This window comes from Canis lupus, chromosome 21 (genome assembly GCF_003254725.2).
Source record: "Canis lupus dingo isolate Sandy chromosome 21, ASM325472v2, whole genome shotgun sequence".
Taxonomy (NCBI): Eukaryota; Metazoa; Chordata; class Mammalia; order Carnivora; family Canidae; genus Canis; species Canis lupus.
Window position 1 is genome coordinate 12,962,880 of NC_064263.1, and position 18,978 is coordinate 12,981,857.

The 18,978-nt window shown below is 46.0% G+C and overlaps 1 protein-coding gene across 4 annotated transcripts; it reads right to left on the reverse strand.

Moving 5' to 3' along the window:
• Positions 1 to 501: 501 nt before the first annotated feature.
• PRSS23 (serine protease 23) lies at positions 502 to 18,954 on the reverse strand. 4 transcript variants are annotated; one of them, XM_049098652.1, is made up of 2 exons: positions 18,805 to 18,954; positions 502 to 2,070 (listed from the first exon to the last, which is right to left on the reverse strand). In XM_049098652.1, exon 2 carries the CDS (start codon positions 2,055 to 2,057, stop codon positions 918 to 920), a length of 1,140 nt encoding a protein of 379 aa, XP_048954609.1. In that variant the 5' UTR covers positions 2,058 to 2,070; positions 18,805 to 18,954; the 3' UTR covers positions 502 to 917. The 4 variants fall into 4 exon arrangements, with proteins under 4 accessions (XP_048954609.1, XP_025275156.3, XP_048954608.1 ...); XM_025419371.3 differs by lacking the exon at positions 18,805 to 18,954 and adding an exon at positions 9,866 to 9,994; XM_049098651.1 differs by lacking the exon at positions 18,805 to 18,954 and adding an exon at positions 9,377 to 9,516.
• Between the last annotated feature and the right edge of the window lie 24 nt (positions 18,955 to 18,978).

The window sequence follows — 18,978 nt, forward strand, 5'->3', positions numbered from 1 at the left end:
TGACCACAATTGTTAGCTGGGAAGTGATATAGCTTGCTCTCATTAGGCCCGGATTATTGTCTCCTGGAAAATAGCTAGTTCAAGAAACGTGAGTAAAATCCTGTTAAATGGAAGGATTGGCATAAATACTCTTGCCTACTCCGATGAGTCACAAAGCTGACAGGGCCATATGCCGCGCCTTCCTCAAAAATAGAGCAACCACCTTTGGGAAAGAAACCATTTCAAAACTGAAAGCAGCTTCGGATACTGACTTAGTGTAAGATATAGTTTAATCCGTGTACCAATATAGTCAACAAATTATTTCATTTATCGAGGACTACTGTGCAAATGCCTCCAAATCCAAAATATCATACCTGCCTGTTGAAGTATTGTGAAGGTTCCTAAAAGTTGTATGCGGTGGGGAACATGGAAATGTTAGTGATTAGGCATTAAAAAAACAAACAAACAAACAAAAAAAAACCTAAAATGAATCTCAAGAGAAAACACACATATATACACACATAAGAATTTAAGAATTTATATCTCCTGTATGCCACATATTTAATATAAACCTTGGACACAAAAGTTCAGATGAAATAAAAATCAAAGTTCTCAAAAATTGAAGGATTAACTTTCTTGCTAAATATTCTCTATTATCCCAAACATCAGTATGGTTTTTTTAAAAATTTCTATGCAAAAGTATGCCTTTAAACTCCTGAAATGATAGATGATACACAAACCAGTTTTCAAATAATAAAGCCAATCATCTTGCAACTTTAAAAAATCAGGTAAAAGATAATATGACACAGTCCACACACCACACACCACACACACACACACACATACACACAACACACACACATCCCAATGACAACATTTGGCCTCTCCTAAAATACGTACATGAAGACCATTAAGTGCTGCCAGGAAGGAACACCGTGTCACCCCTCCCTACAATCCAGGTAGTTCCCTTTAATCCAATAGCAAATCTGGGCATATTTGAGAGGGGTGATTCTAACAGCCACGTTGAAATCCTGTGGAGAGCCATTCATGTCTACCCACTGGTGCCCTGAAAAGATGCCAATGATTTTTCGCTCCCACTTCTGCTGCTGCCTCTTCCACATCCTCACGTAGACTCCAGAGCCGCTGGCCCCGGGCTGGGCATCACACTGCTGGTAGAGCAGGTCATAGGTCTCATCCTTGACATCACAGAAGCGGTATACCAAGTTGCCTGGTCGGTCATTGTCATAACCAGAAAAGTGGATTCGGCCCCCTGGCAGCTGCTTGGCGGGAGGGCTCACGCCGATCTTCATGAACTTTCTCTTGTGGGGCTTTTTGAGTTCTAGGAGGGCATAGTCATAATCCATACCAATGTCATTGGCGTTGCCTTTGATCCAACCCTTGGGCACGTGGGTACGTTTCACCCGGATCCACTGAAACTTCATCTTCTCCGGAATGGCAGAGCTGGAGCTGTTGGCCCCTCGACCACCATCTTTAAACTTGGGCTTCAGGAAGCCCACTCGCAGTTTCTGGGTTCCTTTCACGTAGGTCTTCCCATCGTGGATGCAATGGGCAGCGGTAAGGACATGCCTCTCTGCCACCAGGGTGCCCGTGCAGCCTGTGGATAACTTCACTGAGGTTGAGAAGGGGTAGTTGAGCAAGAAGTCCTTCCCAAAAATGCTGAATCTGCTGTCGTAGCCATAGATCTGCCGCTTCCTCCGAGCCTTTCCCGAAGACTCTTGCCCCCCACTGCCACCACTGAGGACATAAATGCCCACCTGCGTCTCGGTGCGGCTGCCGTTGGCATAGAGTGTCTCGTAGGATAGGTACTGCTTGGCCTCTTCATAGGTGGGCAGCGGGGTGCCCTTATGACACTGGGGTCCGCATGAGGAGGACACTTCCAATTTGGCTTCGGCCCCAAAGTCTGGCTTACCTAAGTGGAGGGTGGACTGGGGCAAGACCACCGGGAGGCGATAAGCAGGCCAAGTGGGTTTCCAGTGGGTGCCAGAGGGGCTCACCTGCCCGACAGCACAGAGGAGGAGGAGGAGGAGGAGGAAGAGGAGCCCTGGAATCCCCGCCATGCTGAGCACCACTCTGTAGGAACAAAGATAAGCAGGTCAGCAGGGCAAGGGGCTGAGCACTGGCTGATGGAGGAAGCGGCCCGGCAGCGTGCCTGTCATTGTTTCTAAGTCTGTGAACCCTCCTCAGGAATCAGGGTGTGGAGAGGAATCCCGAGATAATGGTCTCACAACACAAGGCTCGACCTGGGAACTCTGCCGTGCTCAAGGTGAAATGGGGTGCTCATTCCCTTCTACGTGGAAGATGCCCCAATGATGGCCCAGCACAAGGCAGAGTGCCAGCGGTCATTAAGCCCCAGAGGAGCTGCTCCACCAGCCTGGGTTTCTGTGCAATTCTGATCCTTCTCTGTGCTTGGAGCCTTTGTCCCCTCCTACCTCCCTGGTCCACCTGCCCTTCTTTCCTTCTTTCTGCCCGTTCTCAGTATAGTGTGTACTTGGAAAATCTTCCGAGCGACTTGCTCATGTAAATGTAAATGACACAGTAAACTGAGTGACCAAGGCATCAAGGAGAGATAGATAGCTCCAGTGTCACACTTACTGGGATTCCTGTCACTTCTAAATGCTGAGTGATTCCAAGGAGGGCATTAGACTTTTGTTTGAATTTAAAACAACCCTAACTATTATAAGTTTAGTTTCAGAGTCGCCAGGCCTCTAACAAACAAGATACTTCTTCTTCCTTTGGATTTTGTTATAGACTATTGGGATCTCTGTCAAAGACCTGAAGCTCTAACGTAGCATTGGGTAGCACATTGTGAACTTTATTACTAATTACCTTTCAGGTCTCTGTATCTGTGTTCCTGGCTCATCTGAATGCCTTGAATTTGGGCCTATGCTAGCGCTCAACAAAGATTTATTGAATGGATTTACCGAATGAGTACTTGTATTCATCGAAGAGTGAATGAAGGATTAGTGTGGCTACAAAAACCACATTTTTTCAATGAGGCATGCTGAGTGCTAGTGACAGAGATGTATGTGGATGATGTGGCGGCTCAGGAAAAAGGCATGAAATCCAGGTGTGGGGAGTCACAAAAACAGGAGATCCAGGAGAGATGATGCTAGAGGTGGGTGTTAAAGGTGAGGAGAAGTTAGATAATATAAGACAGAGTGAAAGGGGTAGTCATATGCAAGGACACAAAGACATGCAACAGTGCAAGTCATTTCGGAAATTAAACTAAGCCCAGGAAGGGTGGAAGACAAGAGGTGGTGGAGGCAGTGGGCAAAAGCCATATTATGCAAGGCTCCATACACTAAATGAAGAAATTTGGATTTTATCCTGAAATGTATGTTAAAAGAGCTGGATCAATCATGCCACAAGGAAAACAACAATGAAAAACAGATTGGGAGTACTTTCATAAACACTCAAGGGCAAGTTAGCTCTGACTGGTTGTGTATCTTCTGTTCCGGAGGAGCTGATATAGAGGGTAGGGTAATTTGTTCAGGATGGAGTGCTTCCCAAAAGGAGGACAGGGAGGGGTCAGGTCTCCAAGACTTTGGAACCTAGCAGGAGTCAGGAAGAAACCATCCATCCCCTTGTCCCCCTTCTCTTCCTCTTGGGAGTATAGACCTGTTGGCAACTTTTGGGCATTTTCTGCTTTCTTTTACATAAACTGGAAAATCCCCTTGATCTGATCTAGGCCAGCTGAGCATGCCAATCCGTATTCCCAATATCCACACCCACTATTACTAAGAAGTGTGCATCCCCCTCCTCCCCCCCCCCCCCCCCGCCCACCCCCCGCCGCCCCGCCCCTGGCCTCTTTTTGCTTGACTCTCTCTGATTCCACTTCTATCAGAGAAAACAGAGATGGGATGAAACAGGCATGAGCTCCTGGAAAAGGTAATTCCTTGGGACTCCCTGATTCTTTGAGATTGTTTCTTTCCTATTTTCCCAATAGGAAGAGTCCCTGGGCCCTTCTGTGGGGAGGAGAGATATCTCGTGGTTTCTCTAAATCCTTGAAACCATGGGGTCTGTGTGCATACCCAGATTTGCATGTGCTGGGGCGGGGGGTGGGGGGGGGCGGTGGATACCATAACAACTAAAGGCTCTAAGTAGATGAAGGAAAGGATCCTGATGCTCATAAAGCCCTCCTCCCCAGTGGGGACTTCAGGGGTGGCCTAGGTGTGGTGAGGACAACCCGTTAGGAAACTTTAGGAGATGGCTCTGTATCTGATTATTCCTATCTCCTGGCTCAGGACTCAGTTCTTAAACATATCTAGGTCCTGGACCGCACGTCTTCTCTATGTAAGTCACTGTCTGGGTAACTAAATGCCCCCACGGCAGAATTCCTGCCAAGTGTGATGTGTATGTCTCCGACCATCTCCTCCTCCCTTAGATTACCATGGTGAATGTTGATGCCTGCTAATACCGACTAATACTGCTAATACTGTCCGGCCAAGTTTGACTTCAGCTTATCTAAGAAACAAAACACAGGATCCAGAGGTCAGAGCTGCCAAGTGTTCCTGTTCCCAAAATGTGATTCTTGGGGGAGAGAGAGAGGAGGAGGTGAGACGTTATTATGCTCTGGGTTATCATAAGCTGTAGGTAATCTTTGCAATGTGCAGGAAGAAACCAGCAGTTAGAGAATGCTCGCAGGGTCATCATCTAGGGCACGCATCTTCAATTCTCAAATTGGAAATTTATATGTGAGTTGGATCCTGGGACTGCAGAGCCCAGATTATCTACTGCAGCAGAATTCCTCCAGTGGCATTTGTCTTTATCCAAACATTGAAATAGTTCATTGGCAAGGACGTCATGGAAGAGAAGAGCAGGAAGGAGTCTAAAATATTTAACTAGGAACTCTGTCTTAATGAACTAACCTCCTCTTAGGCAAAATTAACTCTACATTTCACTTTTCCAAGTGCTCTGCCTCTACAGCAAACCTATTTTTAAAATATATTCGAAGTCCTTGAAGCATGTCTTATCTCACAGTGAGGGCTTGGTTTTTGTTTTGTTTGTTTGTTTGTTTGTTTTAAATATCAATCTTTCAAAAAATGTTTTGGAACCAGTTCCTGAGAGTTCGTGGGTCTGAAGAAATGGAGACCAGTCTTTTCGTGGGCACGAGGCTGGGCACTTAGCTAGGCTCCCTCAATGGCCACGGCCTCACTCTAGCCTCCCAATATGCAGGATTGAATTTGTTCCTCAGAGAAATGACAAACCACTGTGCCAAGAGCCTTTGGGATCATTTACAAATCACAGGATACTGGTAGATAATGCTAAAGAACCTACCGCAGATCATTAGGATATTACTATTCTCCATGGAATATCAATATTCTGGATAAAATATCATCTAATTAATAGTCAACATCCGTTCAATAGTATTACTAATTCAGAGTCCTTACAACTTAAATTCTGATCATTTAGCCAGTGAAGGAGAAGAGAAGTCAGCCAACTGTAAGGACTGCTAAACCAATAGGGTAAAGATCTAAGTCTTTAGAAATAAACTTTTTTGGATACCTCAAAAACACAAACTTCTATTAGTCTGAAACATTGCCTACAAGTTCCCTATATTATTGCTTAAACCGAACACATTAACTTGTGATAAGATCTTGTCCTGGGGTTCTCTATCTTGAATAGATTTTCTTTGTAACTCAGAAAGCTATAAAATTGCCTTTAAAAATACTTTCATTCAGATTTAGAAATTAGTACAGACCAATGCAGGTCAAGTTATTCCAAACTGATAAAGCTTTTTTATTGTTATTTTTAAAGTTTTCCTGAAGTATAGTGATAGTTTTAGGTGTGCGATTACAATGGTTTTTTCCTGATTGTAAATTGGGAGATCAAGTCATCTGTTCTCAGGCTCCCAAATGGGTTTAAGCTGCCATCTGTGTTAAGGTTACGCACTTCAGAAACTGCTCACCCTTTTACCAAATATGTGTTCAGGGTAGTTTAGAAACTATTCTGAATGGCAACCTGAACTGGATGATCTCTTTAGCTTTTTAGTGCTGGTCTTTTCAGGCCCAGGATTCCCTAATATTATCATTTTCCAGGGTCACAAAAGTCCAGTGCAAGCGGTAGGCTGTATACAAACGGAGTCTGCACCATCCTTTAGTGTCTGGGAGCCCGCACTCACAGAATTGAGAAGGCCAGGACCAGAGGGGAAAAGGAAAATGTATCTTGCTAATCTCTTGCCGATCTAGGAGACAAGATTTCCCTCATCAAGCCAACAAAAGCCTCCAGCAGAGGGCGGCTTTCAAGAATGGAGAAGAAGGATGGTTGGGTGTGCCGGCTCTCAGAAAAGTGCCAGGGGGGAAATCTCACCCGCCAAGGCCCTTTCCTGGGGCATTCACACCCTACCCTGACCCCTTTCCTATTAATACACACCAATGATAACTGTGATGCTTTAAAATTAGGTTGGTGGCTTTGCATGCATTTCTCAACTCACCTGGTAATAACGTCCCAGGAGACAATTATTGTTTTATAAACTCTAAGCAAGCCTGTACTGTGCCCATTTAAGCTTATTTAATTTATTTATTTAGAATACTTTATTTATTTGACAGAGAAAGCAAGAGACCGAACGAGCAGGGGGAGCCACCCAGGCGCCCCATTTAAGTTTATTTAAACAAACACTCTAGGATGGAAACAGATAGAATAACATTTATAATCTCACTATCGCAAAAGGTAACTAATAAATTCCATTAACTTGAAATTCTTTCTTGCCTTCACAAATGAATCACCGTACTCTTATAGAACTGTCTGAAATAGGTACTCCTTCAAAAAAAAAAAAAAAAAACACGCAAAACCGAGAATGAAGACTTCCAAATCTTATCTTCCAAATCTTATCCTTGCTCTATCTAAATCCAGATGGAGAAAATTCAGGCCTCCAACATTTCATTTCTAAGACTAAGTAAGCCTTTACTGGATAAAGATTCCTCACGTACATAATCCTTTCTCAAAGTTCTCAACTATTCTCATGTATCACTTCACCTGACTGATAAAGCAGAATGAAAAATTAAGGTTTTATTAATGCAAAAACTATTTCTTTCCCAAATCCATGTATCTGACTCACAAGAGTTACACATTCTGTGCCCCATCACTCAATAGGAGCCACTGTCCTGCTGTCCATTCGTCTAAAAATATTTATATTTTATGAGGATGCTGCTACTTCACAAATCCACTGATAATCTAATGATGAAGGGACATTATCAGAAACAAACAAACCAGCACCTTCCGCTTGGAGACTGGTCACTGAAAGAAACTGCTCCGCACCTTCCTCTTCAAAGCGGCAATGACACAGGTCTCCTCAAGAGGGCAAGTGTTTGGGAGAACGACTTAACTCCTATAGCAAACAAGTGCTGGGAGAAAAAAAAAAAAAATCTAATCCTTAGGACATACATTCTCTATTGTCCAACAGATGAATTCCTGTGACCACTATAAACAGTCATGTCGAAACAAACAGTGGGAAAGTCTGTAGAGATAAAAGTTTTGGACACCATCTGGAAGGATAACAAAGGGTTTTCCATGGACTCTGTGGCCAGGAATACTGACCAGTGAAACCACGCTAATTCCTAAAGCAAATACCTAAAAGCGAACAAAGCTCTGTGAGCCCTCTGCAGCCAGGCTTGTCCTCATTTTCCTGAGTCAAAGAACTGTTAAAGGAAAACAGACCTAATCACATAATGGTTTAAGAATTACAGCCCCTACAGGAAAGAAATGCAGCGCGTTTACAAGCCCAGCCACCCTGCACACAGTCTTGTGGTCAAAAGAAGTTTAACTTCTCCTCTATCAGCTTTTAGGCAAAACGCACTACCCTAGTGAGCTTGGGGCAGACCTGGTGGCAGAACAAGAACAGTGTATAGAACTGTCAGTGGTGAGCCCAGGAGGAAGGAGATCCCCGGAGCCAGTGGGTTACGCACGAATCACGCCCGGTGGACTGAATCCTCGGGGATCCATGAGAAGAAATATGTGGGAGAACCTGAGACTGTTAAACCCTGCAGGCTGCGGCCAGTCACATTCTCAGACCCACTAATGGGCACCGTGGCACTTATCCTAGACAGAAAAACACACCCGTATTCACCATCTACCTGAATAAGCTGCCAGTGTCACAAAAATGAGATCCATATTAGTTACCTGGGAAGAACGCTTCCTTTCCAGTTCACTACAGGAGAGTATGACAGGTCATCTCCTGACTGTTTAGGTGGGAAAAACACAGGTGAAACCATTTCTTCAAACGCAGAAGGTGTGCACGTGATCAAACTTTCACAAGTAAACACAGTGGCTTTTATAGCATTTCTCCTAAATTGCTTCTCCCCACTCCACCTCCAATTCGCTCCTGTCAAGGCTTCTCGAGACAGAGACACGTCCTAAGGCCTATTTTAACTGTTCCTGTGCATGGAGAGGAGCCCGAGGCAAGTGCAGTAAATATCCTCATATTAATCGGCATTAGGCTGTGGCCACAGCGGACCTCAAACTATCACGTCAAGTCTTTCCTGCGTGGCCACCAGAAGGTAACTCTGGCGTTGGCCTCTCTGCCCCTGAGGTGCACGCGGGGAGCCCTCAAGTCCAGTTTCGGGAGCGGAGAGAAGCGAGCCCCCCGCCGCCGCTCCCGAGCCACCTGGAGCTCCCCACCAGCAGGGGCTGCTGCTTGCTCAAGTCCCGTGGGCTCGCCCCAGGGCAGAAGCACACACAGGATCCCTGCAGCCGCTTTTCTGCTTTTTTTCCTGAGGCGTCGGAAAGCAACCCTAACTTGTATTCTGGAGGGGAGCGGTGGTTTTCCTTTGCTGAAATAATTCTCCCTCCTCTTCTAAGACAATTCTTAGACCTTTCGAACTTTTATTTACAAGTTAACTCGTGACGCGCGTCCGCGGGCCGAGGAAGGAACATCTGCTTCCAACACCGGTGAGTCCGCCGACGCCCGCAGGGCAGCACGGCCCGTCCGTGGGCGCGCCCGCTCCCAACCGGCCTGGGCTGCGCTTCCCCGGCTGCGACGCGTCCGCAATCACGTGGCCGGAGTTTTAGTAAAGCTTCACGCTGGGATCGCGCTGGAGCACCCCGGAGCAGGACCCCGGAGCTGGACCCCGGAGCAGGGGGGCGGCGGCGGGGGCTGTGCGCGCCCCGAGCCCGCTCCCCTCCGCCCGCGCGGCGTCCGCGCCGGCACCTCCAGCCCGTCTGCAGCACCCGCCGCCCGTGACGCCGCGGGAACGCAAGCGCCCCGCAGCCCCCGGCCCCGCAGCCCCCGGCCCCCGGCCCCGCAGCCCCGCAGCCCCCCGCCCCGCAGCCCGCAGCCCCCCGCCCCGCCGCGCCCCCCGCCGCGCGCGCCCGCCCGCCCTTTGTCCCGCCGCTGCCGCGCGCCCCGCGCCCCGCGCTCCCCCGCCGCGCCCGCACTCACCGCGCCGAGCAGCCCGCCGGGGCCGCGGCTCGCTGCGCCGCTCAGACAGGTGTGGGCGCCGGGAGGGCGCGCGCGGCTCCCATGCCTGCCCCGCGGCGCGACCGAGTGCGAGCGAGCGGCGCCGGCAGCGGGCGGGTCCGCCCCCCGCGCCTCCCGAGGCCCGCCCGCCCCGCCTCCGGCCTCGGGGAAGCCGCGCGCCCGCCCCCGCCCCCGCGCCCGCGCCCGCCCCCGCACCGGCCCGCGCGCCCGCCCCCCCCCCCCCCGGGTGCCGCCGCCTTGCGGTCGCCGCGCCGGCTCCCTCCCGCCCGCCCGGGTCCCGCCGAGGGCCCGCCCGGCGCCGCGCGCACCCCCGGGGCTCGGCCGCAGCCTCCCGAGCCAGCTTCGGGCCTCCGCCGCCCGCGCTCCGCCGCCTGCTCGCCGGGGCCGCGCGCTCCCGGGGGTCGCCCCCCCCCCACCCCCGCCTGCAGCCGGGGACGACGCGGGCTGTACCTGGGGCGTGGGCAGCCCCTCGGCACATTGGAAGAGTCGCGAAGACTGTGCTTCTGGGCTTTCAGGGCATGAGCGAGGCCCCCCCCCGGCCTCAGGTGCCTCCGAGGGACGCAGAGCTGCGCTGGGCGCGCGGGGGCGGCGGGGGCGGCGGGGCCCGGGAGCGCGGGAGGGCGGCGGGGACGGCGGGGGGCGGCGGGGCCCCGAGCGCGGGAGGGCGGCGGGGCCCCGAGCGCGGGAGGGCGGCGGGGACGGCGGGGGGCGGCGGGGCCCCGAGCGCACCGCCCCAGCCTTCCGGGGCGCACCAGCCGGTGGAGCCGCCTCCGCCAGCCCGCGCTGCCCGCCGCGACCGCGCCATTGAAGGATCCAGGGCCAGAGCTTTGCTCCCCTCTCCCCAGCGCCTCGGTATTTGGAGGAAGGACGCTTACTCGGTCCCCCGTGAGCCAGCTTTACGCGTGACCCGTCGCGGTGGAGAAGTTGCAGGTGACCCCCGCGTTACAGATCAGGAACCGCAGTTCGGAGGATTGATGACCTGCCCCCGGTGCACCGAGGCCACATTTTCGGCCTGGCCCCTTAGCTGCCCTCTCCCTCCGCCAAGCCCGCTCTCAGAAAGGGAGGGAGGGAGGGAGGGTCTGCTATACTCTTTCACACCAAGGGGCTAATGATACAACTAATGTGTCGGTGTTCGGTGTTCGTAAGCAGCTTTACATAGGAAAGCCCCCACATGGGCTACGGTGTGGTGGTTCTCAAACGGGAGAGGAATGGACACTCTCCACTATCTTAAGGCCAAGTCCTCAAACCTCCCCAGTATTAGCTTAGTTTCTTTCATAAGTTACTTACTGTATATAAACATTAAACAGATAGAAATTTATGTTACAGCTTATGAACGATTCTGGAATAAAGCCAAAGCAAATTTATAGATTATATATAAAAATCCCCTCCCAAAACAGTGACATTAAATTAGTGATGTTTACTACTCGACTATACCAGCATCACGTAGTACTGACTGCCCAGATAGGGCTACATTTGGGTTCCGTGTGGCTTTACCCCTCTCATGGTGTGTCCAGTGCACGGTACCGACACAGTTTTCTCATATCTTTCCTCTGTTCCAGCAACCTGACCTTTGCTCACACCCTTTGTCATTATAATATCTGGCTTTCACTTGACTCTAATATATTTAGAGGTTAATGCTGTGGTATTCCTTTTTTTTCTTTTAAGATTTTTTTTTATTTATTTGAGAGAGAGAGAGCAGGGCAAGTAAGAACAGAACATGATGGGGGAGGGGCAGAGAGCGAGGGAGAAGCAGGCTCCCCACTGAGCGGGGAGCCCAATGCAGGGCTGCATCTCAGAACCCTGGAATCATGACTTGGGCCGCAGGCAGATGCTTAACCAACTGAGCCCACCAGGTGCCCCTGTGCTATTCCTTTCTTAATAGCATAACCGATAAACTTGTAACTCTTGACACCAAGGCACAGCCCACATAGACACTGAAATCACAAGGCAGTTCTTGGTATTAGATGGTTATTCCAATGATCCAGAATGTGTTTGTATTCATTTTACATGAAAACTATGAAAAAAGTTAATTATGGATTTCTAGGGTCCCTAGCTCCCAATCAGACAGCTTTAAAAGCCAAATTCCTTACTTAATAGAGGAGCTGGAGTTGTAATTGGAAGGAGAGGAAAATGGGAGAGGCTTCTCAACCACTCTTGAGTTTCATTAGTTTTACTCCAATGCAACAAATATTTATTGAGCACCTATTACATGCAAACCAAGGTGATAGGCACCAAATTAGAGATGGCCACAGGAAGACACTATAGCAACATAATTAAGAGTGCACCAGAGGCATTCAACCATGTAAGTACTATTCTGGGCTCGGTCACTTATTAGCTGTGTAGCTTTTGGCTTAACCTTTCTGTGCCTCAGTTTCCTTCTCTATAAAATGGAGACTACCTTATAGGGTTGTTTTGAGATTTAGAATGAATTAATACACATAAAATGCTTAGCACACTGCCTGACATATAGTAAGCCTTTAACAAATGTTAGCTCCTGTTACATCTGTTATATGAAAAGAACATGCCTTAGCTCTGCTTTGGACTGACTCTTTCAGCAGGACCCCAACCCACATTAACATTCATTGCTCCATTAACAAACATTGACAGTTTAAAAAATTACATTGTAACAATTAGGGGAGATAGGATGGTAGAAAATAAAATGATTCCCATCATTCAGAGAGAGAAAGTGAGGCACAAAAGGACCCAGGAGCACATCTCTTCCCTATCACCACTCCCACAACTAGTCTCAGGTCTAATGCTCCCTCCCCAAAGAAGCTGTAACTACCAATGATCCCTGGGAACTCAGGGCTTGAACGAGCACCACCCACTCCTGATGAGAGGTTACCTCACAGCTCTTAGGTTATCCTGGCCATTGCCACAAGAACACAAGCAACAGATCTTTAGAGGACTTTGACCTCCAAGAGGAATGTCCTGTGCAAGTAGCAAATGTCCTCCTGCTGTGCTTAGATATTTTCTTTATGTATTTGCCCTACCCTCCAGCCCCCAAAACAAAAACAAAACCAGAAAAACCAAAACTCTCATTGCTTCTTAACTCAGTTCAAATCTATGATCATAATTCTCAGATACTTCTCATATGCATAGCAATTCAATTGTTAGAAAATACATTCAGGGCAAGGCCTCCACATTTCCTAAGTGCACACTCTGTATAAGGTAACTATGAGAGGGAGAGCAGATCTCCCTCACCTCAAGGAATGTGTGCTATGGATATAAATAAAAAAAGAAATCAAATACAGGAGCAAGTGAGATATAGACTGAATCAGGCTCCAGCTAGAAAACATCGAAGAGGGAATCATTCATTCCCACTCTGGCTTTCAAGAAGTGATGGAGGTGGGGATCCCTGGGTGGCGCAGTGGTTTGGCGCCTGCCTTTGGCCCAGGGCGCGATCCTGGAGACCCGGGATCGAATCCCACATCAAGCTCCCTATATGGAGCCTGCTTCTCCCTCTGCCTATGTCTTTGCCTCTCTCTCTCTCTCTCTCTCTCTGTATGTGACTATCATGAATAAATAAATAAAATCTTAAAAAAAAAAAAAGAAGTGATGGAGGTGGAGCTTAACAGATGAAGATCTGATCAAGGCTTTAACAAACTTAATCTCGTTGAGTTCCTCTACTGTATATATGAGCAAATCAGGGTGTGAACAAAGGGAGCAGAACTGGCACTGGATTGTAGTAATTATAACTAGTGTTTGTTGAATGCATACTATGTGCCAGGTAGTGTGAAATACACTTTATTGTACACAAACAAAAAAATAGAGATGAGGATTATCCCCATTTTGCAGGTGAGAAGACTGAGGTCCAGAGTGGTTGAGTAAGATACCCAGTGTTACACTACTGAGTAACGTGGCTGTGACTTCTGCCCAGTCTGTCCCACTCTTTCATCATCTTTTTCATTCATCTTTTTAAAGTCTTTTTAAGGGAGTTTTAATTATAATTCTTGCTGTTAAAAAATCAAAGTCATGTAAACCTTTAGGGATAAACTTTGGGATATTCAAAATAACATGTTTGGAAAACAGAACCACATTTCTAATTGCCAGCATTATGCTTTGTTCTTGGTAGAAGCGTCTTTTTTTTTCCTTATTCTTTCTTTTACATCCCAATTATAAACCATGGCCATATTGACTTCTGTGGTAGTAAATTGATCTCAAAAAAGTCAAGTTCTGCAAGAGAATCAAGCTTCTTTGTGGCAGTAGGTAAGTTCTTTTCCAACAATGCCTGAGCTTCCTCAAATCATATTCAGGCCTTTCATTAGCCCCCAATCACAGACATACTTTATCCGTAGGTGGAACTGAAGCTTTGCAATACAGGGTATCTGCTAGTAAGAATCTGGTCTCCAGTGAACTAACTGATGGACTCTTTTTCTCATTATGTTGTGTTGCTTCCCTGACTTGCCTTTTCTCGAGCTTACAATAAGGAGGTTGAATCAGCTGCTGATGTCGCTCCAGCTCTAAACATTGTTTCAGTGGATTCTATCTTCCTTTTGTTCCAAATCTGCCATCACTAAGTAATGTCCTGTTAAATGGCTTTAGAGTATCAGGCAAGATGGGGCTGAAAGATGGTTGGAAGCTTAGAGTAGCAGGTAGGTGAGAGACCCAACACCAACTCTAAATCAAAACTGCTAAATGCAGTTTTTCATGAATCTAAGATCCATATGCAGTCTCAACAATTTAAGTCTGTTCGAAAGTTATCAATGAGGATTATTTCTAAGAGGATATATTTATATACTTAAAAATAATTCCCATATGGTTTCTCTGGCCATAATGTGGCTTCTTCTGTGGTGGATAATATGGACCTAGAAGTTTACTCAGTTAAGGAGGTCTTGCCAGCTCCGTGTAGTGAGAGATGAAATGAGAGACAACAGAGGAGAGATGGTGGGGTGTAGGGATGGCATTCTAAACCCGTCTATGTGACCTTGGGTAAATCACTTCACTTGCCAGCCTTATTTCTCATTTGTAAGAAGAGAGCCTAGATCACCTGCTCTTACAGCCTTTGAGTCTATGACCCTGGAATCCTTGCAGGAGGATAATCTATGTGTTTTGCTATCTGTCGGGCACCCCTATCATGGGATCCTGGCATAGCAAAACATATGGAACCCTGGAATCAGACTTACTTGGATCCAATTTCAAATTCATTTAGTCTCTGGGTGGCCATGGACAAATAGGTGACTTTTAATGACTCATTTTTTTTCATCTGTGTGGGCTACTTTAGGGCTATTGTAAGGATTCAATCAGTACAAAGCTCATGGCATGGGCTCGGCACAAAATAAATTGAACTTACCTGGTATTAACGGTATTATAATTACTACTACCACTGTTGTGCATGCTTAATAAGTGTTTTAAAATATGTTGAATGAATGAATGAATCAATCAATCAGTCAAACTGGTGTAGCATTGATGCTAAAAAGTTTAATTCAGGCTTTCTAAGAAGAAATTATCAGGATTCCTGTTCAACCACTCTCAAGTCTTTCTTTTATAACTCTGGTCTGTAGCAACAAAGAGTTTCTTAGAATTGAATTTAGGAAAAATTATAGATTCAAATGGGAGCCAAGGTTGTAATTTTTTTGTCTCCTCTTCCATGCTCCCCTGTGGTACCATCAGTTATTTATTCTGCAAACATCTATTGAGCCACTGATATTACCAGGTCTGCATGTTTGTCAGGGTTTTTGAGGGCAAAACCAGATTTTTTCTTATATTGGTGGATTTAAAATCTTACATGGTAAAAAATAGAACCACAACAAACTCCTATAATTAACCTTAGTCTTTTGACAAGCTAGCAAAAAGAACAACCAAAAACCCCCAATCTTTATAGCATTTAATAAAACAACTGTATTTACATCACACTTAAACTTTTTAAAAATTCCTCTTTTGTTAAGTTTAGATTACTCATTTTTAGAGTAATGTTTAGAAGTGTTTAGAAATATAAGCACAGTCTGAATATAAATATGTGAAGGTACAATATGTAAAAGGTTAATATGGAAAGTAGCTGTAAATTGTTGCATCAGTACACATGGTGCCCTTAAAAAAATTGCCGCACAGCAAAGAAAAGCTCTACTCTAATCCTACTTAAAAGAATATAGCAATTTAAAATTATCAGGAAGAAAAACAGGCTTTGGCACTAGCAATTTCCTGTAAACTGTGGGCACTATTCTAAACTGAAAAATTAGAAACATTTTGAAATAACTATGTGTTTCTCATTTTCTCTGGTTCAATTCAGAAAGTCTCCAGAGGCCAGCCCTCGGCTTCTCTGATGTACTCTGACTTGCTTACTGGATCTTGTGAGCAAGAACAAAAGGGAAGATAAAGGTTTTTTCTCCCTTTAATTCGAGAAGCAGCAGAGCTGTTGACCTTGAAATAGACCTTAATAATCTTTTGATATTCTCTTTACCTTTATGTAATAAAAATTTCCCCCAAATCTCTGTAACTTTAAAAGGCATTTGGAGGGTGGAATTCCTTTGTTTTTATGTTTATATTTATCTATACTGGATTTTTTCTTTTCAGTCTTTTATATGGCTAAATATGGGGTTCTGGATGGTAAAAATCAATGTCATTCAAGAGTTTTCTTCTTTTTTCCTATGGCAAATTTTACTTGTCTTCAAACTCAAATATCAACTCTTTTCTTGGGCTTTCCAAATCCTTCATTGCTAGATATATAAGCTCATCCTCTATACTTTTAGTGAATCGTATTGACGTATCATAAATTGTAACTAGAGCTGACCTTTAAACAACACTGGTTTGAACTATGTAGATCCACTTACATGCAGATTTTTTCAATAAATACAGTACAGTACTGTGGATACAGCACCCCATAACCCTGGCATGATTCAAGGGTCAACTGTACATATTTATATGTTCAAGTGGTCCTGAGCTCTTTATCAGCAGAAACTCTGTCTTGTTTTTCTTTCTTGTCTTTGTGGACAAAGTTTTCCTCTATAGTTTAGTGGAGAACCTAGCTCATAGTAAAGACTCAATTGATTTTTACTAACAAACAATTGAACAAATTAATAAGTGAAATTCTAATCTGCTTAAAATATCAGGTCTGAGACCCTTTGGCATGCTTGTCACTAGCAGCAGAACACATTGCGTATAAAATTTTACCATTAGGGCTCTAGTGTTTTCCAGGATATAAATCCGAATTTCTATTTGATGCCTTCCACCATTCTTACCCTTATAGGGCATGTCAGGATAACACATTCAGTTTCCATTTGGGCTGCTTGTTACATTTCATGACTCATATTATGGCTACATGATGGCGTTTTAAGTATATTTGCTCACAGTTTGTAACATTCCCATTGACTTTCTGCAGAACACTTTGGAATATGCTCTGACTTCTGGCTGCCACAGTGCATTCTGAATTGGTCTGCCTGGGACTCCCACAAGATTGTAAATCTTATTGGACAATACATGTTTCCCAAACTATTTCCTCCCACACTTCTAGAAGATGTTAAAATAGATTATCCATGGGAAAAAAAAAAAGTCAAATATGCATATTGGCCTTTCAAATGCTCTGAGAAGTCCTGAGTGGAGAAACCTAGATAAGTTCCTTTATATCAAAGTTATCCAATCTTATTTGACTGTGGACTCTTTTTTTTTTTTTTCAATATGGTAGAACATTCATTGAACAGTAGAGTTTTGTAGGACACAGTTTGAGAAACACTATCCATAAGTTTGCTCCATTTATGGCCCTAAACCAGTTTTGTTCCCAAAATGTGGTTTGTGCTTTTCTGTATCAGTGCTTTTGTTTGCATTTGCAACTCTTTTCTTCATATCTGCTTGTCTCAATTCCACTCATATATTAAAAGTCTAGCACAATGGCTCATCCTCTACGAAGTATTTTTGTTGGTCTTTGATTTTTCCATACCACTTCCTACAACTTTCTTACGGCTCTTTTAATTTTATTTCTTTTATGATCAGTTTACCTTTCCTCTTCCCAACCACTGAATATTTTGGGTTTGAACCTCTGGTCGGCACTTCTTTTACTGGATGTGTCAGTTGGCAGTCTTGTTGGGAACACAATTTGCCCTTGATTGATTCAAAGGAAGAGACTTCAGGAAGTAGCTACGTGTAGAGGTGAGAACAGGGTTGAGGAAGACACAAGGACAGAGGGCACCCAACATCTGGCAACAGAGAGAAGTCATCACCACTGTTAAGGTGGGAGATGGAAGGAAATGCTGTAGCCCCAAGAGGTGACCTCCTCAGAGGGAACCTATGGCCAGAGCTGCATGGTGGCCTCAGCCATTGCAAGGAAACCGTCATGGAGGAGGGATGGAGTGGGACATAAACACCCAACCTCTTCTCCTCCTACCCTCTGATCTCTGGAGCCTGCCAAACTCAGCTCATAGCAGAGCTGGGTGGTAGTGTCATGGGCAAAGCTCAGCCTTGTGGATACAGAGCAAGGCAGAGAAGGTAGGGGAATTGCCAGGGTCGGGGTGGGGGTGGGGGGTTGGAGAGGTTGGGGAGTGGGCAGAAAGTAGCCAACACACTGGGAAAGCCTCTGTTTCCTCATTTGCAAAATAGGGTAGTGACAATGCTTTTCTCAGAGGATCATAGTGAGGATTAAATTAGGAAATGTATCAAAATTGTAACCTGCTGTATGGTGCCTAGTTCTCTAGTCAGATTAGTTACTTAGCATTATTATTATTATTATTACTATTATTATTTACTCAACTCTATGGATAGCTACTACTATAAAAGCTAATTGAGGAAGAGATCTTGTGTTGGTTACTCGGTAGCCCTTTCACATCTGGAACAAAACCCCACTTATTGTAGCAAGACCCCACATAGAAAATATTTTATGGGTGATGGGGAGCCCTTTTGAATGGAGACAAGAGGAAAGCTAGTTTGGCTGCTTTGACTGACATCGTCAGTCAATCTGACCTTGAAAACAGGCCGAAAAGCCAAAGAGCTAAATCTGAAACTTATTTCGTTTTCAGCAGATGGCCTGGCACTTCTTAGGTACAACTTCAGGCCTCTGGTTTTCCTTCCCCTCGGTGGAAAAGGGAGTTACTAAAAAATCAAGCCAGCTCTCCAGGACCAGCACCCCACAGCCATGCCTGGGAATGGCCTCTATCTCTCATGTTTTGAAAGCAAATTCAGGATGGCCAGCCAGAGGGTAAAGCAGGAGGGTTTGTGTCTACAGAGCAATTTGCTTCCTGTTCTTTCAGATCAGTAACCTGTTTTATTTCAAACACAGGATCACCTGGCTCCTGCTGCCCTTGGTACACAGATGAGGGAAACCGCAAGAATAATCACCCTTGTTCTTTTCACTTCAAAGCCTGCAGAGTGCCTTGCAGGGCTAGCTCTCTGCCTGAACCAGGGAAGCTGATGCAAGAGAAAGCCCTTTCATAGGAGCCTGGGGGGTGGGGTGGGGAACTTACCCTCACGAAGTCAAGGGGTTGTCGTCAAGGGGTTGTCGGAGCTGGTGGCCACAGAGCTACCCTCTGCAGCAGCTTGTGCTCTTGGAGGAAGTGCAAGTTTGGAGGGTGCCGGGCTCTGGAGAGCAATGAAGGTCATGCTGGGAGGAGATTCCTGTACTGACACCAGCAGCTGCA